The sequence below is a fragment of the Taurulus bubalis genome (genome assembly GCF_910589615.1).
Source record: "Taurulus bubalis genome assembly, chromosome: 14".
In the NCBI taxonomy this organism is placed as follows: Eukaryota; Metazoa; Chordata; class Actinopteri; order Perciformes; family Cottidae; genus Taurulus; species Taurulus bubalis.
In genome coordinates this window covers 9,223,198-9,247,728 of record NC_136602.1, presented here as the reverse complement: position 1 = coordinate 9,247,728, position 24,531 = coordinate 9,223,198, and the positions used below count along the sequence as shown (strand labels likewise).

At 42.4% G+C, this 24,531-nt stretch overlaps 2 protein-coding genes across 2 annotated transcripts; both read left to right on the top strand.

Annotated features, from left to right (window-relative positions):
* The first annotated feature begins 294 nt into the window (after positions 1 to 294).
* On the top strand, positions 295 to 6,422 carry LOC306747197 (monocarboxylate transporter 9-like). Its single transcript, XM_079230220.1, has 5 exons — positions 295 to 331; positions 1,699 to 1,842; positions 2,825 to 2,920; positions 3,721 to 4,599; positions 4,837 to 6,422. The coding sequence occupies exons 2-5, from the start codon at positions 1,764 to 1,766 to the stop codon at positions 5,019 to 5,021; spliced, it is 1,239 nt and encodes a 412-aa protein (XP_079086346.1). The 5' UTR covers positions 295 to 331; positions 1,699 to 1,763; the 3' UTR covers positions 5,022 to 6,422.
* Positions 6,423 to 6,859: 437 nt separating this feature from the next.
* LOC306746559 (protein FAM13A-like) lies at positions 6,860 to 24,410 on the top strand (the record flags this gene model as incomplete). The annotated part of the gene is made up of 18 exons (XM_079229486.1): positions 6,860 to 6,889; positions 7,230 to 7,431; positions 7,580 to 7,789; positions 9,290 to 9,470; positions 11,426 to 11,594; positions 12,282 to 12,403; positions 15,576 to 15,800; positions 16,016 to 16,127; positions 19,251 to 19,542; positions 20,275 to 20,521; positions 20,726 to 20,849; positions 21,155 to 21,236; positions 21,715 to 21,947; positions 22,093 to 22,176; positions 22,279 to 22,383; positions 22,565 to 22,779; positions 22,975 to 23,076; positions 23,534 to 24,410. The coding sequence occupies 18 exons, from the start codon at positions 6,860 to 6,862 to the stop codon at positions 23,685 to 23,687; spliced, it is 2,889 nt and encodes a 962-aa protein (XP_079085612.1). The 3' UTR covers positions 23,688 to 24,410.
* Positions 24,411 to 24,531: the final 121 nt, after the last annotated feature.

The following is a 24,531-nucleotide window of genomic DNA, read 5'->3' as shown; positions in this document are numbered from 1 at the left end:
CTACCATGTCCTGCGCTGATTACTACATTATTGTGCTGTCAAACTTATGACTGTATATGTTTTGTCATTCCCAGGAACCCCTTCTCTGTCAAAGCTGTACACATCCCAGAGGGCAGCAGTAGCATCAGCACCATGGCACCATCTACCGAGGTGCTGGACGGAGGTTGGGGATGGGTGATTGTTGTGGCCTCCTTCACGGCCCAGCTCCTGGCCTACGGATCACCCCAGTCAGTGGGCGTGCTGTACCCTGAGTGGCTGGCCGCCTTCCAGGAGGGCAAAGGCATGACGGCCTGGGTGGGCTCCCTCGTGGCTGGAGTGGGACTGATAGCCAGTGAGTAGCACACACTGTTATAATGTAATAACCCTCAACTTGGGTCTACGCAGGGGTTATAACCAAAATAAATGGTGTTTTAATTAGTTCAGGGAGGGTGCTGATATTGCGGTGAAGTTTTGTAGCCATGTTAGAGCGTCTTTTAAAAGTTCATCTGATAGTTATACGCTAGTAGTAAATTGATGTTTTTGCATTGCATGTCACTATGGGCAATATATCAGCTGACGTGTGTTTTAGGGGAGATACTATCTGCTTAGTGCTGAAAGTACAGCACTAAACACTCACCTTTACACCTATGTTCCTGGCATTTTAATTTCAGTCATTGTACCACATGATGCCATGCCACTGATAACAAAGCAAACACAATGCTTGTTCAAAGTCTGGGCAATGCCATGTAAAGAGGAAATACAACCCATCATCAAGGAATATGTTTACTATAGCTGCAGGTGTTAAAGAGTTCTCCTTACTGTCATGTTTCAACCGGATGGAGAGAAACGGCAATGCCGTTACAGAGATGGGCACTTTGTGGCTCCCTGAGCAGAGTTGCTGCTATTGATTTTCGAGAAGAGCTAAGCGAGTGCAAGTCATCCATGCTATGAATGTAGGAGGATCACTTCGCCCTTAATCTGCCCAAGAGGAATGAAAATAAAGACAGATTGAGGGACAGACGGGGAATAAACAGAGACTTAACAAATACTGTATTTTTTGGGGCAAGGTTGGGAGTGCATATGCCTACTTGATACATAAAAGAAAAGAAAAAAAGCAAATAGAAAATGTGAATCAACGGTAAAAGCTGGCATGTGAACAAACACACCTTTCAGGAATGCCTGGAAAGTATTATAAAGATATGCTCCAAGAATGTGTTGAGCAAACAGGACCAGTGATAGATAGTCTTAGTTGACATTTCCGTCTACGGCATAGCTCACTCGCCAGCCTGGCTTCAGGTAAAAATCATGACTGGCCAGATCTGGCCTCAGGCCCAGACAAGTCCTCGACACGTGTCCCAGCTGTCAGACAGCTGCAGCACTGCAGGTTCTGTTGCACTTCATCTGGTTAGAGGGAAGGCAACGTTAGATGTCGCACGATCAATGAGCTGATTTTCATAGAAACTGTGTGTTATCCAGAATACAAGTCAAGCAACACAATGTCATTTATTTTATGTATTTATTTTGCACAATTCAAACAATAAAATAAAAAAATCATAACAGAAAATGAATATCACAGTGCAGGAAGAGACAAAAAGCCAACTAGGCTTATTTAAAGCCTCCACCTATATAATATTTAAAACAAAATTGCTCTATCCCTATTATTTTTGTTCCTCCATCACTCACTTTTTCTCTTTTTCTATCTATACTCTTCTCCCTCAGGTCCTGTCTGCAGTGCCTGTGTGGACAACTTTGGGGCTCGTCCCGTGACCATCTTCAGTGGCATAATGGTGGCGGGCGGCCTGATGCTCAGTGCCTTTGCTCCGAATGTTCAGTTCCTCATCTTTTCCTACGGCATCGTCGTTGGTAAGGAAACACTTGATGATAACCTTGGGGGGGGGGGGTACTTTAACAATGACATGGCTACAAAGTTAATACTAACAGCCCGTCATAAGAGGCTTTGGGTCTTGTCAGTGTGAGAAAAAACAAGTGTTTGATGTCTCTTTGGTCATGCTGAGCTTCTTATCCCTCCAAAATCTAGGACCTCGTAACAAATTGTATAATGATGTTAAAGAAGCAGGGGCACATGCAATGTTCAACTCTTATGCAACAGCAGAGGCTGGCTTTATCCTACATTACCAGTTGACTGAATACCATTTCCACTGAAAGTATGTAGAATCACACTGAAATAACCTGTGTAAGTATTGCTGTTTGTATGTTTTAGGGATGGTAACAGAAAAAAAGGACATTATGGCTTAGTCTGATACCCATGTGACCCTTTATTGCCCCTACAGACTCACCAGTGTGCATGCGCGGGCCCAACACCACCTGTTATCGTGCATTAAGTGACAGCTCAGCCGTGCTTAATCCTGGTGAACCTTTCACAGTCAGCACTGCCTCTTTCTCACAGTCATGGCTGGAGAGGGGATGCCATGCATATTTGAAGACAGTTATTTATATTTAGAGATGCCCGTAGATGTCGGCAGTGGCTGTCCGTCCACATACAGCTTGTTTACTGCTCATCGTGCTTCTTTCATGTTTTGCCTTTTGCATTGCGCAAGAAACCCTTTGCACGGTACACTCCGAACTTACAGAATTTTGTACATTGTAAATTCATTTTTATAAGGGTTTCCTGAGTTCGTCCGCTGAAATACACAGTGCACAATGTTGTTGCGCAAAGTAGTGGACTAATATACATAGTCTAGGAGTAGCCTTTCCTGACATGCACAGTGCTATTGAATTCCCATTGTTGTGTTTTTGTTGTGAAAGTAAAAAGCTTTTGCCCCTTCCAGCTGAGTTAATATAAATTCTTCTTGTTCTGTCTTTCCTTTTCCTCTCTCCACTATAGGCCTGGGTTGTGGTCTGGTCTACGCAGCCACGTTGACAATCACCTGTCAGTATTTTGACAAGAGACGTGGCCTTGCCCTCGGCATTGTCACCACAGGTACTGCCCCTCTGTCCTGCGCTCACGCTTCATGCTCACTGCTTTCATGTATGAGCTGTTGGGAGCCTTGGGATGCTGAGGTAAACATCTGTAGTGTAGCAAAGGCAAAGTCTTCTCTTAGGTAGGTAAGTCGACTGGTGACCAGTGACTAGCTCTGTTTTGGCTGAGAATCAAAACTTTGATGGTAATGTTTGGAAAAGGTTGACAGTGTACTTTGAAGCTGCAGTAGACATAATAGCCTTTAATGAGGAGATTAATTAGTTGCACCCAAAGTTTATCTTTAAAGTCCATTATTAAATCCCAAATTAAATACTGAGATATCGCAAAGTCGGGATATTAGTAATTTACCATCCTCCAAAAATCTTGTTCTTGCTAACCTCCAATAGTTTAACCTGGCTGTAGTGATGGAGAAGTGTACTCAAGGGTGTGTCAGTACACTCTGACATCATTGTTGGGTTTGGTTAGAGGTGAAACAGAGTTGAAACTTTCAACCAGATGTTTGATTTCCATCCTGGTGTTAAGTTACTCTTTGTTACTTAATTTACTCTGAAATTATTAAAGCCATCTGTAGCATCTGAACATTTCTGGCTTTGCCGCTCCCCCAGTATAAAAAAACATGGATACAACCTGTGAACACAGAGATGAATGAGCTAAATGATCATATCGACTGCACTGGTTTTTAATCAAGATGGTCAAAAAGACTGGCACTAAATTCTCCAGAAAGTGGCTTTAATTTGCATTGTTCGATCTGTCCTTCTCTTCCACAAACACTGAATTTCTGTCTACCTCTGTTCACCCAGGCACAAGCGTTGGAGCGTTCATTTATGCCTCCGCTCAGAACGAGCTGATCGTGTTATACGGCCTGGATGGCTGCCTGCTAATCATCGGAGCGCTAGCACTGAACCTCATGGGCTGCGCAGGCTTCATGAGGCCCCTTAACATGCCAGGGTACTACCTCAAACAGAAGGCCGCCCTGGAACGCAACACAGAGGAGCAGCTTTTCGAGAAGCCTCCGTTGGATGACCTGAAGATCACAGCAGGTTCCACCTCAACCACTACAGAGAAAGCTCTGACGGTGAAGGAGTTGCTCATCAACATTGATGCTAAAGACATGGCCGTTCAGACAGAGAAGAAGAAAGGGGGCCTCCTGGCTGGGTTGACCATCATGAAAGTCATCAAGAATAAGCAGCAGGCTTACTGCAAGTACATGCACTCCATGCACGAGATCATGCAGGACCAGTCCATGGTGGCCTTCTGTATTGCCGTCTTTCTGTTCAGCCTGGGGGCGTTCCCTCCTGTGCTCTTTATAGAGGATGTGGCACAGAGTGAAGGACTCATTGAAGAAGTTAGTGTCATTCCCCTCGTATCAATAGGGGCCATTGCCAGTTGTGTGGGTAAACTAGCGCTGGGTATGCTGGTGGACATCAAGTGGATTAACGGCATCTATCTGTATGGCTTCACAATGTTAGCTGGAGGTGTGGCACTGCTCCTCATTCCGATCACCAAAACGTATCTGGGACTGCAGATCCTGTCTGCCATCCTGGGTTTCTTCTCTGGAAACTGGTCTCTCACCTCCTACATCACCACTACGATTGTCGGCTTGGACAGACTGACACAAGCCCACGGCATCCTCATGTTCTTCGGGGGATTTGGGATCATGATTGGACCCCCTGTTGTTGGTAGGAGAGATTTTCTTTATCTTGCTACACCAGTAATTATTGGTGAGATACAAGTGGAACATATATTTATATTTTGTCGCTGGGGTAAACCCTGTTGTTAGACATGTTTTCAGAGACATTTCAAAAATAAAAACGTTGACTTCATAAGGAAGCGGCCTGTCACCATTTAGCTGACTGTTGTATATGCCAGACATTCCTGCTGACTGTGCTCATAATGTTTTTCTCATCTGTTTCCAGGGTGGTTCTTTGACTGGACGCAGTCATATGACTTGGCTTTCTACTTTAGTGGGGGCTGTGTGGAGTTGGGAGCATTAATTCTCTTTCTGCTCAACCTTCCCTGCTGGAACAAGAAGCACTTGGAGAACGACAGACCAGAGGTCCACTACACCAGCAACTGTGACAAAGTTGCCTCTGTAGCCTGAATATAAGCAACTTACAAAAGGACTCAAATCGTTCCCCTACTTTCCAGCAACTGTCCTCTTATAGACTACACACGAACACCTTCTGGGAGGAATTTTCTTTCTTTGACTTTACAGGAATTTTCTCCTTACTTCTGCTGCCAGGTTCTAATATACCAAAATACTTGCCAGAGGTTTTGAAATACAGGCCTTTCCTCTGTACTTTGCCTGCATTTCTCAGGTTCAAACCATATACTGCAGATATTTTTAAAGGTTTGACTCTTATGCCTGTGTTGATTACATTTTTTTATTATTGCCTCATTTTACGAGGTCAACGGAACAATATTGTTCAACTCCCAAATTCAATATTGTGTTTATGTAAACACAGGTTTTCACTTTACTGTAGCTCTAAAGATGAGGCATGGTTCTGTTCATAATACCTGGGAGAAAAATGTTGGGTGTTATTTTAACATAATAACAACATTAGAAACCACTCTGCAAATGCACAAAAATCTCCCAGGAATCTTACTGGAACAGAGAATACAGGGATTGGAACGAGGGAGGGAGCACCTTTTGATAACTGTTATTATAGCAACACATTTCTACTTGGTGTTTTGATGTATATCTTAATTACACTATCATGTATCTTTCCAAAGCATAAATGATAGTCAATGCCTGTCAACACATAATGCCTGTTGGAACAATACAAAAGCCTTGCTTTATAGATCATTTTTGAGTTCCACATACCTCCTGTTTCTATATCAGACAGAGACTTCTTAAAGAAGTTATGCTGATTCAAAAAGATGTAAAAACACTGAAGAGATCCTACTGTATTTTTAACCTTAACAGCATGTTGATTCTCTTCGTGGCATGATCATCATGACCTCTGCTGGCATTGATTTGACTTTTCCATTATAGTTATGTGTGGTATATATTTATGTTTACGTTGTGTGTGTATTTGTCTGCACACGCATGTTCGCATACGCACACAGGATTGTGTGTGTGCATTGTTTGATAAACTTTTGTGTTAGCATTAGTTTATAAAGTCCTATGTGCTAGTGACTTTTTATGCACAAAACCGGCCATGGAGCTGTATAAACTGTTTTTGTTTAAGTTGTAAGTTGATTATTGTGAGTATAATTGGCTTTTAGAATCAATTGAATATTGTTAAACACACTACAACACATGTATTTTTGATAGTTCCAGGCATCAGGGTAAATCTGGGACAATAGCGTGTGCTTATTGTGTTAGTATAAGGTATTCACATGGTGCAGATGAGGTACAATTAGTACTGACCTAGAAGAGACAGTATTGGCTGTCACCTCTTATTTTGTATGCCAGTATTACAATATGTATGTATGTAATTGTTTTACTATATCAGTTTATTTAAAAAGTGCCAATAAAAGATATTTGGATTAATAGCAACGAGTGTCAAGGTGTGCGACGTATTCATCACGGATAAATGGAAGTTAACGGTAAATATGTTGGCAAAGCTCCCATGAAAACATTAAAAAAAAGAAACTCTCGACTCTGTTCTCTTCCGCTTAAGCTCCTCTAACAAGAAAGCTGTCAAACTGCTCAACAATGCCTGCTGCGTTTTCCTTTTCCCGGCAACTTCTGCTCCGCACAAGCCACCAAGGTTACAAGTGTGTCACGTGACTAGCAACGTAAACAAACTAACGGTTGGAAGCTCGCCCTCCTCCGTACCGAGAGCCCAAAACGGTGGGATGTAAGGGCGATGGCGGTCATTATTCGTCGCACGTCGGAGACTTCCCGAGAGTGGTTCGTCGTGTCGAGGAGCAAAATATACTTCCACAGTTGAAAAACAAAAATACTGGAGAGTTTTCCACGTGAGCTGAGAAATGGGAGCAAGCGCTTCGTTGTCGCTCTGTGTAAGTTCAGCTGCGGGCTGTTGTGTTGTGTTATTACGTTTCTCTGAGTGTGTGTGAGTCAGAGCACCGCTTTTATAGTTTACTCATCAAGAAACTAAACACAAAAAGGACTGTTGTTGTCTGCAGCATCTGTGACTGTTCACCACATGTTGTTGTTGCCCTGACTGACGAGTGGAATGGATTGTTTTACACGTTTTTATGGAGGTGGGGTTGGAGGAGGGGGGTTTGGGATTAATTACTTTTCTAAAACTCAAATCCAGCAATGTGAATATAGTAAATTAATGATCGGGCAATATGATTTCTGTGTGAGTCATCGGTTGCATGTCTTCTTTCCATGCAGAGTGACCCGTCCTCAGTGAGAATCCTGAGGTCAGGTGCTCAGGTCAGTCCAGAACCAATTGTTCCCACCCTGGTTTCAGAGCCTGAACTGTCCACCAGGTGTGTGTTTGGTGTTCCTGTTGAAACACTGAGAGAGCGAGGGCAGATGGTTTGTGGAATGCCCTTCGTGCTCAGAGACATGGTGGACTTCCTCGATAGGAATGGTAATTAAAGCTCACCCTGCTCTTCTTTCATTTATTTGTATCACATCCCTTACTTCCCTCTATCTTTATCTTGCTCTCTCAATGCAAAAACAATACTCAAACATGATGTGTACGTGTACTGACTGATTCTTCTGGTTTCTTATGACAGGAATGCATCACAGGGGTCTGTTCCGCATGTGTGGGTCGGTGGTGCAGACCAGGAAGCTGAGGCAGAGATGGGACCATGGAGAACGGCTGGACTTGGAGCTCGAGGGAGATGTCTCCACTGTGGCCTCGCTGCTCAAACTCTTCCTTCGGGAAATGCCCATCCCCATAGTTCCCGAACCCCAGCGCAAACAGCTGGTCCTGAGCCTCACAGGTACTAGGAAACCGCGTTCGACTGGCGTTATTGGGTTAATTTAAGGATTCAATAACCACATGTAGCTTGATATGTGATGCCACAATGGGACCAGGTCCCTGTATAGATATGGGCACAACAGTCTCTGATCTTCTATTACGAGGTTAATTGTAGGCGCGATTACATTTATACTGTTCTTGATACTTAGATTTGAGCAAGGCATCGCAGTCGAAATGTCACCGTACCTCGGGACCCCCAGAGCTACAGTCCAAGTATTAAACTGCAGAGACAGGAAAGTGGCAGAGAAGGGAATGCCTGTTGTTGGCAAGTGTCACTTATCAAGTGACTGAATAGCTCAAAGATGCAGCATCAATCGTAAAGTTTAGTACCACGACCCTGACCTCTACCATACCTGGCTGCTACTCTGTGCCTGTGCCTTGCTAATGGTGTGTTTGTCTAACCGCCCAGTGCTAACAGAACTAACCAGTGCACACACTGCTGGAGCTCGCCGCCACTCAGACGATGCTCAGAGGGTAAATAGCTTGGTGGGTTTACCTCCGTGTTTTGGCACGATTATATGAAGTGTATTCAAGCTCATTGCTCGCGTAACACTACATCGACATTTGTTTCGAAATGTTAGTTAAAGTCTGTTTGTGAATTGAATCAATAATAATGAAGTTGAAGCACATTTTCAGGAGTCAGATATATTCTATTGTTATTTACTTTATGGTTGAAGATGTTCTAAACTTTAATATATCTAAGCTATGACTCAGGTAAAATGATTGAAACCAGTTTGGGAACTTGTGGGATGGATGCTATTCTTGTAACAGTGTGACAGTGTCTGTATTTCCTTCTCTCACACTTCATCCTCTATAATGGGGAACGAGTTTGTTAGAAGTAGAAGTGTGAACACACAAAGTTAAAGGTTCTACTCTACAGCATCTTGTACATCCTTGAGAATAAATTAATCTCAATCACCTTCTGTGCTCAATGTTTTCTCCTCTAAGTAAAGTAACAATAGACAGCACTAGGGCTTCAACCATTACTTAATGTAATGATTATGCTCTGAGTAACCAATTAATTATTTACTCAGACAACTATTAAGACATGTCAATCTCAAATTACTAGATTTAGGTTTAGGTTTGTCTTTAAATAAAGTAAGTAAGTATTTTTATTTTATGTGTGTATGTTTGTATGATAATTGTTCATACTTAAACTTAAGCTTAGACTTTATTACGTTAATCATATTACATATTTTGACATACATGACAATATGGTCTCTGCATTTAACCTATCTTTAGCTATTTAGGAGCAGTGGGATGCTGTGTGGGTAGTTCTCTTGTATTAGGCTGCTTATATCCTTCAATTTCATGCCCTGTTTAAGGCATAAAAGAGTGCGTTAACATACTATGTAATATGAATCTGAGGCTGGTTATATATGGTGTATTTATAGATACCAAAGACTAGTGATTTGAAGTGCATTTTAATGAATGCTGTTTTGATTTCTTTGCTCATTTTTAGGATATGCAGATGTGGCAGAGATGAACCAGTCTCTGAGAGAAAATCTTTGCCATCTCCCTGATGAACACCTCATTATTTTGTCTTACCTCATCCACTTCCTATCCAGAGTGGCTGCTCGCAGCCAATCAAATCACATGCCTGTGAAAAATCTGGCAACCATCTTTGGGCCTTGTATATTTCAGTAAGTTGTTAATGCCACATTTAAATCCACTCCAGACGTGTAATAGGACCCCAGATTCCCACCATCAAATCTGTACAGCCTGGGTCGACTTACCTCACATTAAGCTTCAGCAGACAGTTGGTTTACTTTTTCAAACTTTGTTTTGAAGATATATAGCTGGATTCCTCACAAGTGTTCAATTTACAATTACTGGTTAAAGGCTCACTTCAAGCTTGTCTTTGTCACATCCAGATGTTGAAAAAAAACGTTTTGTCAGCTTCAGTGGCACATTTTTCCACAGCTTCGCCACTAAATTGGGGTGGAGTCAGATTTCTCCAGGAAATGGGTGTGGATTGTGGCTGATAACACAGAGGATGGCACATGAAAAGACAGACCGATAGAAAGAGGTTCTCAGGATACTGTTGCTGGCTCCTCCCCTCCTGTTTACAGTACGCAGCTATTACTGTAAACAAACACAATCCCTAGGCAGTCAAATTTATAATTAGACTTTTATTGTTTCAGTTATTGCCACAGAAGAAAAGGTGTATTCTATTCAATCAACAACCTTTCAGCGCTTCCCCCATCCCTTGATCTTTCCAGTCTCATCTATGCCAGCCTTGTTTTCTACGACAGTTAATGGCATGCCAGTGGAATGCGGTATTAGTCACGCTGTCAGATGATCATAGCTAGGGGAGGATGCCTTGCTTAGGGACGGGGTGTGGTTTTTGACAGCAGATGCTTCGCATACGTTGGGGGTGGTTTTAGGTTGCTGTAGCTGCAGAGAGTTAGATAATGTACTTTTTTTTCTGGTTATAAAGGCTGTAGAACAATAGCAGAGGAAAAGAGGAACGTTATAATGATTTCAATGAAAGAATGAATGAGAAATACAAACAATGTCCAGCTGTACAAAGCAACTATTTTGCCCAAAATAGATTTTAAGGTTTGTTTTTTTCTCTTCTTTTTCCAATATTTTAATAATATTGCTGTCAATGTGAAATGCAATGACTTAGTATGACAGACATTGTAGCACATGTTCTTGCCATGCAGCATGTGTGGCAGTTTTTTTTGGTCCACGCCCAATAACACATATTTGTCATCCAAGTCTTAACAGCTTGTTGTCCTTGTACCAATGTGTTATGTCATCAATGTGGCAGGCTTCTTCTCCTTGTCTGTTATTCCATTTAACTTGCCCGCAAAGGAAACACTTTTAATATTTAAATACGTATATTCCCTGTATTGACCAGCCGTGGCTAAATATCTTGTAAACAATCTTAGTAATAGAGTCCTTTTTAGTTTAAAGGGTGTTATTTAATTTTAATTAATTATTTTTTGTACATTTTGTATAAGGACCAAAAAATATGTTTCTGAATGAAATCTTAAGTAAAGAGGTAAAAATGAAACACCAAAGTATGGTTTACATTTTGTACTACCGTGTCATTTGCAAGTGTCTGCATAATTTCAAGTGTTAATTTAAAAAAAATACATGTTTTCACTTTCTCTTCCCTGGGGGTATGCTATGTTGAGCTTTACCGACCATGTATACATCGTAGCCTTACAAAACATCTCAGTGGACGATGTCAACCCCAACATGGTATATTTAAAATAAACAGCTGCTGCAAGGTAAACATGTGACGACTATTTTGGTCTGAGGTGGTGCTGACATCCATACTGTGAATGTTAAGTAAAATGTACCAGAAGCCTGTCACATCTCCCAGTTTAGAAGTTGTCAAAGTGAAGCTGTACAAGCTTTTAGTGTCTGGCTGTTTTTATTTTTTTAGTGCAACATCTTTATTTCTGGAGTGTACATTCTAATTCACCGAAAGCAGTCTGACCAGTTCATCTCCGTTCACGTCTGTGTATGCACCTTTCCACTAGATGGAACCCTTTTCCATTATATTGACGTTTAATAGAGTACCATTTTGAACATTGCTAAATGTGACAGTGTGTTGTTGTTCTTCCCTCTCCTCGTGGTGCAGTGTTCCCTCAGGACCCCGGATGCTGGAGGAGCAGTATGTGAGTAATGCCCTGTTGCTCCATCTTCTGACGCATCAGAAGGTTCTCTTTCCAATCCATGCCGATGACACAGTGGCCTCCTCAACCACCTCCTCACCTCCTCCTACTCTATCTGCTCTATCACACTTTGAGGTAATCCGTGTTTTTTTCTCTCCTCCCTTTGATGATTGTTCCATCATTGATCGCTTTTCATGGCCTGTATTTTGTTGATGAAAACTTTGGAAGTTCAATTATATTCTCTAGTCTTGAATATTTTTTCTTGCCTGTCGTAACAGCAACATTATTTCTAAATATGTTTTGTGTGCGGTTGCGGGGTGTCGGGAGATGACAAACTAAACTAGAAGTGTGATTGCTGCATCAGTGGACTGTGCAGGCAGTAGCTGTTTAATCCTCTTTTGGGGAGTGTGAGTCATCACCATCTGACCTGTAGCAAAACCCCGGTGCTACTGCTAGCCACAGTAGCTACGGATGAAGCTTATCCACTTATCTAGTGACTGGTCGTGTTAAATAATTACATTACTTTATACTAGCAATATATTCAGCTGGGAAGCACTGATACAAATGGGATATAAATGTGAATAAATTCATGCTCTTAATAAATAGTCAAAGGCCTTGTTATCCTATTGGCTTGTAGTGATTTGATGACCGGTATCACCATGAAAACAACATTAAATTGCATTTGGTGTTGTATTAAAAAGCACCTAAAGAGTCTGAAACTTAATTTGCAGAAACCCTGTATATAGTAAATGCATAAAAATAAAGCAACAAAAGCTTTGAGGTTTTGTTATGGTGTGTGTTTACTCTTTTTATCCTTGGTAGGTCCGATCCAGCAGCTGTCACTCAGAGCAGAGTGGTGTGGAAATGTTGGAGGGAGAGACCACTTCCAGCTCAGTGACTGGTGCTTTGAACCAAACAATACAGATGCAGTGTCAACTCAACAGGTATCTGTAACCTTGTAACTGCACTCTACAGACAGACGGACAGACAGACAGACAGACAGACAGACAGACAGACAGACAGACAGACAGACAGACAGACAGACAGACAGACAGACAGACAGACGGACAGACAGACAGACAGACATCTCTAAATAGTCATGTGGTATGAATTAATTTACACAAGCCTCTCCCTTATAAATCTTGTCCTCTGGGAATATTTGGACCTGCATTTCACTCTATATTTAGCATGTTTTAGTCATTTGACTGGTTGATGATTGTATCATTGGTGATAAGGCGGATATGCTAATTACGCCCACCCTCTTAATGTCCTTGTCACTCATGTTCATGAAAGTCAGAAAAGATGTCAAACTGTGTTGCAAATCTCCCCACAGAAACCATGACACCCAGTATCTTAAGCCAACAGGACGAATGACTGTTGCTTGTTCATCTTATTTCTAATTGCAAATAAAACAAATCGCACCACGGTCTACATACAAGCTGCCATCTGCTTATGGGGAACTTTTCCCACTCAGAACTCGGAGGCTACTGTGCTCTTTCCTATTTTTAAATTGTGAATGTGGGTTGCCACAAGGTTGCAGCCATCAAAGTACATTTGTATATTGTCTATTTTTGTCCGCCCCTAGTCAGCACGTTCACATGCATTTGCTTATTAATTCCGTGGCTGTCGCCCATTTGGCAACATGTCAGCATAGTTATGTGTCTGCTATCTGATTTTGTGTTTGTATGTGACTGAGAGTTCTGCTTGAAGTCAATGGGGACAAAGACTTTTTCCTCTAGTCATTGTAGGCAGATGTGCGTTGTGGTTCTGTTTACTTTATGATAAAAGAAATCTGTCCTCTGGGGAATTCAGGTCAATGAGGATGTTATTCCAAAATAAGCATTAGGTGATCCTTGTGAACTACTGGCAACATTTGATATGAAGGTCACAGACATATCCAAAGGTTGCCAGATGTCCGACTGTCCAGACTGTAATTGAACGACTCACATGTCGGTTTAAAGAGGTGGATCAGTAGATGTAGCTGGAAAAAGGCCCAACAGGTGGCATGACGTGTGTGTGTGTGTGTGTGTGTGTGTGTGTGTGTGTGTGTGTGTGTGTGTGTGTGTGTGTGTGTGTGTGTGTGTGTGTGTGTGTGTGTGTATAAAGGGTTGGTGACCGTCTCAAGTCTTTGCTAAACCGACAGACTTTTGTCGGATGCACCCAATCCAGCTGCCCACCTGCAAAATGACCCTAAATCTAGCCCTGTTTAACAACACCAGACACTAAGACAGTGTCTCCATGTCGTCCAGATTCTAAATCCTTATAAATCAGTGGCACCTGCTGAGTGCCAAGCTTCAACTAGAAGCTCTCCCATGCTTGTTTTCTGTGTTCTTGCCACGTGCGTTTGTTTTTTTAGCACTTGCAGGGCAAACAAATTCCCACAGCTTCCCACTCTCATCTGTTTTAGCAGGCATACAAATCTGCATCATCAACTGTCTATCTTTCTAGATCCGATATGTTGTCTGAAATCTAAGGCCCACCGCTTTTCCTCTTTTCGTTTTGTCCACATTGAATACCTGCAGTATATATTGGGGTTTGTGAATGTATTTTGCTCTTGTGTTTATTTACTTATTCTTCATGACAAGTGCAGCAGCACAGGATTTAGACAGAGTAGCACATTTCTCATGGCTCCTTTGTTAGAAAACACTGCTCTTATGTCACAGTTGGCATTTAAACAAATAGAAAAAGGCCCTTTTTTTTCTTTTCTTATTTTATTTTCTTTAATACATGTCAGACTGGGATTTGTCATTTGGATGTTGATCTTTGTCCAAAAAGGCAAAGCACTTGCATGCTGTTCTGGTTACGTCTGGACTGCTATGCTTCCCACTAACGTCACAGTCCATATTGATTCTAGTCTAATTATACCTACAAAGGCTTTGATTTAAAAGTCGCTGTTTAATTCTAAGAAAAAGGACAGAGGGTTTTCTTACAATGTCTTTTCCATGTAAGCAATGCATTTTGTTTCCTAAAATGCTAATTTTTCGGGTAAAGTCTGGATATGAAGGTCAAGAAATATATGTTCCATAATGGGGTTTGTGGGTCGATACTCATAAAGAATCTTCCCTATGTTGTCAGGTCACCGTTTAAACTGCCATGTTTGAGTGTGAGTGTATATGTCTGTAATGCACTTATTTGTAAATGTGTGCGAGCGGTCTTGTCTCAGGCTCTCTGGCCTACTTCGACCCATGTTATAGTGCTAGAACTGGCATTGTGGATCCCATAAATGTGCTGCTCTTGGGGAGTTTATATCTGGGTCTGTGAGTGTGTGCGCTTGTGGGTGCGCCAGCAATTGAAGGGGCTTAGTGAGCTCTCTGCCTCCGGGTGTCACTCGTGCTTTTGACCATCAAGTCCTCCTCATCTGTGCTCTCTTGTCTTTATGTCTTTGGCTTTTTCTGTCCTTCTGAAGTAGCAGGCTGTTCACTCTCGTATGTAAATCCGTGCGCTGAGCGGCTGCTTTGAGTGGAGACGTTTTATGGCAGTTTAAGGATGTTTTCTTGTCTCATCTGCTTCAGCATCAGTGGCAACGGCCATGAGCCCACAGTCCTCCTCAAGTGAGTGAGATAATGCAAGGTGGTCTTGGATGCAAAAGAGACATGTAGTTGCTTTAGAGCCGTTGATAATGCCAACAACTATTCTTAGCATGCTGTTATCGACACATACATAAATATGTGGTTTGTGGCTTTGCTTTTTCTTTGACCATGTTAGTTTCTTGCTGCTGCTGCACTGACCCATCTGCTGTAGGTCACAGCTCAGAAGTCATACGCCGCTTTCAGCAAGTACGTGACCATTGGGCTGTTTTTGGTTCATGTCGCAGCATATCAGTTGTGCTGTTCTGGGAGTAGCTTCAAAGGGCTTCAGACTAGTGTTAAGAAGATTGATGCGCTTGAAATGTGTTGTTAGATTTGACATTTATTGTATTCTTGCGAACATAACATTGATCTATTTTAGTTTTATTCAAATGCTGTTGTTTTTACAATATTTGGTCAATATTCTACTGATTTGGTTGGAATGTGTGTCCTTTCTTCAGAGCGCTTTCATTTCCTTCTCTCCTCACCTCCTCCTGTGTGTGCCCTCCTCTGTCTCTCTCACTCTGTCTCTCTCTGTGTCTCTCCCTAGCGCCGACACACTGGTGCGGGGTTGTGAATCCACCTCTGACGTCAGCGCTGACATTCAGAAGCGGATTCCAGACCAGGAGGCTCTGGAGGGGAGAAGTGACAGCACAGAGGCAGGTTGTGTGCTCTGCAGCTCCACTGACCCGGGGCCAGAGCAACGCTCCCTTCAGAGTATCCCACCCCAAAGCCCCAGGGGAGAGCCGCCGGAGTTGCAGTGTAACACACGAGGGTGAGCGCTTCTTCCGGTTCTTGCTCCTTTTTTTCACACACAGGTGATGAATCGTTTGTCAAGGTGACAGCTGTTCACATCATTTTGAGAACATAAGACGCTTGTGCCCCTTTTCTTCCTTCTCAAGACTCAAACGTACAATACATGTTCAGTAATACAACAATTAGGAGTTGTGTAGCTCCTGTATATTTTAATGACTGTTCATTTATCAACAGGATCTTTGCGCAGTACATGTCACCGTTCACCTCCACAACAATGGAGACTGAGGAGGAAGAGGTAGAGAACAGAAAGACACCTTCCTCACCCATTGAAGACGACTGTTCAACGGTGTGCATTGTTGATTTTTGTTGTTGTTGATTTCTTTCTTCTTCTTCTTTTCTCTCCCTTTCCCGGAAACTATGAAACTAGCTCCATCTTTTCGCACTCAACATCTCTCGCATTGAATATCATGGAGCATTGTTTCTATGATCTCGCACGTTTATATTTAGACTAGATCTTTCAAGATGTGGTAACTTAAATAGATAAAACAGTACAGTCACCTGCACATGCTGCAAAATATATTCTGTGGAGCATGTAGTGTTGAATTGTGAAACAAAGCCCAATAATGCTTTTAATGTTTAAAGTGGAAAATCTTTCAGATCAGCGTGTGACTGGAAATGAATTGTTCTTCAGGCTTCTGCAGATGCTGGACAGAAATCATCGGTTTCAGACTACTGCATAATGAATGAATCACAGAACAACAACCAAACACAGACTCGTCACACTGAGAGGTGAGAGGAACATTTCTGCCCAATGACATTTATTTGCAGTAGTGTTTTCCTCCTTTGTTTCTGCTTTGTACTGGTTTTATAGCAGCAACCAGTTGCCCATTGGTCTTGACACATAACAGCTATTTGAATTTCAAAAAACTATTTTGAGTCAAAGACAGAACCACCAACAAAAGGGGCTGTGTTAGTAATTTTGGAGCAGTTCAAATGTATCAGAATTCATTTGATCTAATTCCTTTGGATGTGGTTTAATCTCTGTCGTCTCTCAGCCCGGTCAGATGAGAAGTAGGTTATCGGGGCACTGTTCCGCTCACAGTCATGGTTTTGAAAAGATTTCAGTCCAACTAACATTGACTTGCCACAGTGGCTTATGTGGAGCCAGCCAACTAGCTGGATGAGGTCGACCCTAGCATGGCGGCACGCTGAGTTTTTGTTTGCGCCGCCTCTACAGAGCCACAGGGCAGGTCTTCTCAATTATGCCTCATTAGTGTCAGACATGAATACGCCATAACTTTAATGACTGCGTGGCCTCAGAGCGACAGAAAGCGCTGGGAATTCCTGCCTCGGAGCAGATTGGATACAGTATTGATTATGAATACAGACAGAGCACAATGGTTGTTAAAGTCACTCAACCCCAGGGAGAAACAATGCTCTTATTTTAATGCAATTTATTTTTCAGCATGCTGTGCTGCAAAGAGTACAAGACAGAAGCCATGACCACAGCATCTGAGAAGGTAAACAGACCTCCGTCGAGCGTTGGCTGCCATCCCTGAATCATTTCCACTCGCCTTCATTTACATTCATTCTCTGAAAGCCAGGGCTGAGAGTTTGTAGCCATCGGCTTGTGAGCTAGCAAAGTGGAATGCACTAATAAACACAAGGAGCACACTGAAAGAGCCTTTGAGTAGTTCCCCTCAGGTTCCAGATTAAAAGAGAAGTTTCAAGTTGAGATGAATACTTGGTTAGATTTACAGCACAGACAGAGGAAAAAGGGTTGATGTTAAACTGTTTTGTTGATGGTTTTCATTGACGCCATGACCAGATTAACCTATAATATAATTCAAATTTATTTAGCAGTATCTTCAAAAATAGCCTCAGTATTTTAGGGACAAACAGCAGTCTGAAGATAACAGTAATTGCTATTTAACTTGAACCAATGATTTGACTCATCAAAATGAGTCAAACTGAAAAATATAATGGTCTTGACTATTATAGTTAGAGAAACTATTTTTAACTGTTGATGAAGCAATAACTTGACCTGCTAAAAAATAATATGATGAAAGGATGTGTCTCTGTATGTGTCATTGTAACCTCCATTTCTGAGTGTTCATGGGTTATGGGTTAGGGTTAGGGTGTGTGTGTGTGTGTGTGTGTGTGTGTGTGTGTGTGTGTGTGTGTGCCCACGCTGGCCTGTAAGTGGGCTTTGGGAATGAGACTTCATCTGTTCCTTCAGTGGAGAAGAGGAGACGAAGGAGGATGCAGTGGCTCTCCTGACAGACGCCGTGATTGCAGAGGCGGGAACAATAGCAATGACGTACATTCTCCTTCCCCACAGTCTTTTTAGGTACACACATTAACACTTTGTTTAGGTTGAGGGTATCTATGACAACAGGACAGTTAATACCAGTAATGTGTGTGTGCGTGTGTATGTGTGTGTGTGTGTGTGTGTGTGTGCACACCTGGATGAGCTTACTTGCCTGTGGGTGTTTAGCTTCAGTAGCAGCCTCACTCCTTCCCCTCCCCTCTCCTCCCTCCCCTCCTTCCACCTCCTGTGCGTGACGCACAAAGCAGTATTTTTTTTTTTTTTTTGTGAATGAACACCCGAGGAGGGTGGGAAAGAAGAAGCTGCTGATGAGGATGATGATGCATAGAATGATGTCAGAGCACCTAAATGAATAAAACAAAAAGCCTGAAACTAAATCTGCGTTATAGTCCAACATTTCAACCCTCAGAATGTTTCTGGTGCAGTAGTATTTTTCACTCTGCATCAGAATTCATTGCATCTACACACACACACACACACACACACACACACACACACACACACACACACACACTCATGCAGAGGCAAGCAGCAGCAACGTGACTCCCTGCAGCTCCATCAAATAGACTCCTCAGCTCAGTCTGACAACGTTGCCATGGAAACGCCTCGTCATGTACAGTGCCTCTCTCCTCCCTTGCGCACACACCCTCACCACGCACCGTCACGAGCGGCATTCCCGCCGCCCCCCTTTTCCCGTGCATGTTGAATAATCCATGTGGAGGCTGTGCAGCAGCAGAAGTGCTGGCAATACCGGTCAGAAGGAAAGCCATGTGGATTTCGGGATTGTCTTTGTGAAGCTACGGCAGAGGACAGTCCGTCTACTGAAATAGCGCACCGCCTCACATGTGCTGCTTGCAATGCCGGTTTCTATCTGCTTTTGTTCCTGACTCGGACGATCAAAGATTTGCTTCTTGAGAACTTTGTTCCTTGTACTAAAGCAGCCTGCTCACATAGCTCCCTTCATGGTATTGTGACTCATTTATCTCTCAGGAGGACGAGGCGACCACTCATCTCACCTCATCCTGCAACTCTCTGCCGAACCACGCTTCAGCGGCAGAGTATATATATTTTCATCGGAAGAGAGTAGAATGGTTTTAGAGGACTTCTCAAGATTCCCGAGCAGCCTGTGAAACGTTGAAGAATCCCTCCGCACAAACAACGACGTCCTTCTGGCTTCTCCCGTCGCTGCCCGCCTGCATCGCTGAAGGCATGTTCTGCTTCTGTTTCCAGAGCCCCTTCCCCAAGCTACAAGCCCTGGAGGCTGACTCGGGACCCCTGGCCTCACCGGAAGAGCCGCAAGTTCAGGATAACCCACCTGCTCAGCGACGGCCTCTTTATACCGAAGAGCAGAACCTGTATTTGACCCACAAGATGCTTCTCCACTCGCCGGAGTCGCCGCCAGCTCAGGATCTGGTGGACTCGCCACAGTCTGGTAGGACATTGAAGGGATGATATTCAGATTTCTGAACTTCTGATGTTAAATATATTGTTGGTGTTGTAAAAGCCAATTGATTTAATGTATTCAGACAAATTGATTTTGATTTTGAGATCCAATGGTCTCATTGGGAACCAAACCCATAACCCTGCATCTATTATTATCTCCATTATTTATAGAATCTAGTTCCTCATCTGTTTTCATTCAGAGCATCTTCCTTGCTGCTGTAATGTTAAATAAAGGTCAAGAAGTCTTGACAGCGAGCGATGAGCTTCATCATTTCCTCGAGCTGGGTGTGTCTTTTAGTTGAGACGTTGAGTAACGGCGCTCCAAGGCACGATGCTGTTACGGTTGCAGCACTGCCCAGCCACCATCGTACATATATTTTATCATATGTCATATTTATCATAATGTAGATTTTATTTACACTTTTGTTTTTTTTTTGGTGTTCTTTCTCTGAAAAGATGTTTTTGTAGCTTGAACAGGAAAGCGCTATTTGTCATTCTTTTTGTTGTCCTTTTCCCCCTCCATCTCTATCTCTTTCTTATTTACCCTCCACCTCCTTTCGCCCCTCTCACATCTCTTATTGTGTCTCTTTATAAATATGGTAAAAATAAATAAAAGACTGATTGCATGAATTAATGCTTTTTAATCTGACCGACTCAAATGAGAAATCTAAAAAACTATTCAGGATGTCAGTTGATATTTTCTCCTTTCTGTCCGTTACAGTACACATGGAATCCCCTCATTCATCAGAGTCCAGTCCTGTCCTGTCCACTGCAATTATTTCTGAATGGACTTCAGGAAATTACCTGCCGAGCCCACCAGGCCCTAAAACCAGCCCACTCCTCTCTCGTTTTACGACGAGTGACTGCCCCATTCCTTCGCCTCGCTGCCCCAACCTCAGTCACAGCCTGCGCTACAACCTAGACCCCGACACGGCCCCTTCTCCTCCCGGCTCACAGCACATACGCATGTAAGACCATTGTTTTCTCACCAACTTTGTTTAGAAATAGTGACTCACAGGTGGGATAAGAAGTATGCCGATTTACTTCTGGGCTTCCAAATGAGAAGTGGTTTTAAAAGATCACAGCGCTAATGCTGATGCAGCGTGGGGGGGGTTCTGAATGGCTGAACGGTCCTCCTTACAACACAGAACTGTTTGTGTTTCTGTCTTCAGGGCTCGCAGCAGCGTCCATACAGATTCACAAATGTCCATCATAGTGCTCAGCAGACACATTCACGCCCTGAAGAAGAGGATCAGGCATTTTGAGGAGCGTTTTGAACAGGAGAAGCACTATAAGGTGAGGGCCGATATCGGAGATGCTAAGTCAGCTGGATTCTGCTGTGTCTAAAATGAAGCTGTGGAAGCTAACCACAAGCATCATACTAGAGAGAGAGAGAGTTACTACCTCTGCTGGTACATTGGGAAATTACAGTTTGTGAAACCATACGTCCTGGTTCCACTGGTTGAGAGGGCTGCTACTGGACACAATGATGTTAAACTTAGAACTCACCCAGACCAGGGGACAAAGTACTGAGTAAAGTTACAATTGGTTAATGAAAGAGAAGTTCTTTCAGTGATGTGAGTTTGTGTTTTTTTTGTCAGCCGGCACATAACGACAAGACGGCGCATCCAGAAGTGGCGAGACTGATGAAGGAGCTCATCAAGAGTCGCAAGCAGCTTAAAGGTCAGCTTCAAAACCATGAATACACATTCAGACACAGACATTAATCATTGCAATGGTGGAAGATGTATTTAGATTGCTTGAGAAAAAGTGTAATTACAACAATGTAAAAACACTTTACAAGTGAAAGTACTGAGGTATAATAAGCTAAATGTACTTATAGTATCAAAAGTAAAAGTACTCATTCTGAAGAAAATTGCTTGTGTGACTTATGAAATGTCATGAAAAAGTCTTAAATTATGTCATAGTATGTCATAAGATGTTACAACAACTCATAGTATAGTATGCTATTAAAATGTCACCCAAAGTCAGTCAGAAAAATATCATAGTATAGTGTACACTAAAATATGTTTCCAAAAAGTCATGAAAATGTCATAGTATGGCATGCCTTAAAAAAATGTCACCATAATGTCATACTATAGTAAAAATCCATCAAAATGTTTCATTCTATATTTTTCTGAACTGTTGTCGTCGTTCTCAGAGCTGAAGCTGAGACAATCAGAAGACGGGGGTCTGAGAAGGCGGGGAGACTTAAACCCTTCAGCTGAAACCTGCAGTACCAGCACCGACCGTAGAGAAGCAGCACTTGCAGGGACGCCGTTGCAGCAACTTAACGACAGCAACACCAAGACAAATGTGGAGGAAACCGTCAACATGATAACCAACCGACTGAAGGAAAGGCGACGAGAGCTGGGCCTTCCCGACAGTGTTAAGGTGGGTTTTGCAGAAATGCTTTCACTACACACACAAATATTGTAGTATAGATTTGGTGGATTTCTTTAATGAAGTCGTAAAACATTACCATAATCTATGCAATCAGGTGGAGTACCTGTTAACAGTTTGGACTGTGCATGTATAGGAGATGTCCGACTTCCAGACGACGATGGAGAAGACCAGTCTGCAGAAGTGTTTGCTTTACTTTGAGAGTTTGCACGGACGACCGGTGAGACCGGTCTGGACGACCCCCTGCTATATGTTCTTTTATTTGGCTCCACTTGAACGTTTTAGTTCTCATCTCCTTGTCCTGGTTGGTTTCTGTCGTCAGAGTACCAGGCAGGAGCGGACTCTGATGAAACCTCTCTACGATCGGTACCGTCTCGTCAAGCAGCTGCTGCCTTCCTCTGCTGCTCCGGCAGTCATTACCACCATTGTAAGTAAACATCCAATACTGAATTGCATAGAAGAATGACGGAATCTGTTGAACTACACAAACTCTGGATAAAACGGACCATCACATACGAAGAGTGTCACTCTGTTGCTCTCTGGTGGCCAGATATGAGAGCTACACATGACGAGCGTTGCCATTCCTCTGTGTGTTTGTGTCTCCATAGGAGGAAGAGGAGGGCTCTGATGAAGAGCATCCGAAACAGCAAAGCCCCAGGCTGCATCCAGTTCAACTGAAATCCTCCAGGTGTGAGTCTTCAGACGAGATGCCGTTTCCGCCTTCCCATGAAATGTGCGAAACTCCCCTGGTGTCCCCGCTGGACGAGGTGAAGGATTTTCAGCCACAGATTATCACCATGGCAACACTACACGAAGCTTCCAGGTACAGTGTATGTTTCGGGTTGTTGCATCATCAGCTCTATTTTACCACTCAGAGTTAGTTTTTGGGATCATTCAGAATCACAGGGCATTTCTTTTTTTATTTACCGGTAAGCTTTTTGTTGTGAGAGTTGTGGCTTATTTAAATGCACACATTTACAGAGAAATTTTAAGAATTTCTTTGATTCTTTCTTTACAGACCAGAATTGCTGAATCACCTCAGGACGGCACGATTAGAGAAGCGGAGGGTTCACCTGGCGCTCCGAGAGTTTGAGGACCACTTCTACATGCAGACCGGCAGGTAAAGGTTACACACACACACACACACACACACACACACACACACACACACTCTCACACACACTCAGAGCACATCCAAACTACTTGTCTTTTGAATTTTATTTTGTCTTTTAATAAACTTGGAACATTTGGTTTCCAACAATGCCTTGTGAAAAACAAAGAAAAAAACATCCACAAAAGAAATTCCATCGTAATGGTACGTTAACGTTAATACAGCACAGAGAGCTCAGGAAAGAGACGAAGAGATAGAAGTTTGCTCTGAACTCGACACATCCGTTGTCCTGTACATGTTAGTCCTCCAAAGTAAACGGTACATTAAGTTTTTGATTACAATACACACTGTACAAAGCTATCAGAGTAAGGCAACATAGGGACTATCAACCAGTGATGGAAGCTGCTGCAGGTTGTTTGAAACTACTAAAGTGTTGCATCTTTTGTCTCTCTTTTATTGTGAACAGGGCTTGTCAGAAGGAGGAGCGCGGGCCGATGGCCGAGGAGTACCGCCAGTACAAGAACCTCAAAGCGAAGCTCCGCCTCCTCGAGGCCCTGCTCAGTAAACACGACTCAACCAAAACTAGTCGAGTCAACTCACAGTGGGACTTTAATACTTAACCAGATTTATCTGAAATAATGAAGTCCTGTTGATTCATGCCATGCTCGTGATGTTGATGCACTTTACATGAATAACGCTAATGGAAAGTCTTAATGAAATGCTAAGCAACTGCAGTTGTTCGTCCCCAAAACACATCCTTTGTCATTTATAAACACAAACTGTATTTTCTGATGCACTTATTTATGTCAACGATGATGAGCTGTAACAACTTGTTAATTACATATTAGTAATTTACGATGACTAAACGTATGTTATGGCGCTCTGTTACTTGCCTTTTTTTGTGGAAACTGCTTTTTTTTTGTGCCACCTTGACAAAAAAATAAGGTGGAAGCTTAAATGCAATTAATGAAATAATTGTGTTTGTGCATGTCAGTTTTTTCGTCCTACATTGTGCTATGATATGCATTAAGAATTTAAGAGTTGATCTAAATTCAATGAACATGTTCACCTTGTAAAATATGAGAACATTGACATTTCAGTGCAAGTTCTATACGCTGTTGAATTAGTGTTTATCCCCCATTTTGCCATTTTGCCTGTATTAACTTAATTCCCTCTAAATGCAGTTGTTGATAATGGTCAGAGCTTTTGACATTGTGCACTTCTGGTTTATATAATTTTCTATATAGAGAGAGATAATATATATATATATATATATATATGAATGTATCATTAAAAATAAATATTTTTTCACATTTATTCTGCTAAACACAGTTTATGGTTCTACTTTCTTTCTTTCTTGTCACAGACTACGGTAAAATAAGAGCGACTGTTGCAGAAAAGGTAGCTGTGGTCGAGGTACTAACAGCTTTCATACTCATGCTGCACAGAGCTGCATCATGCTTT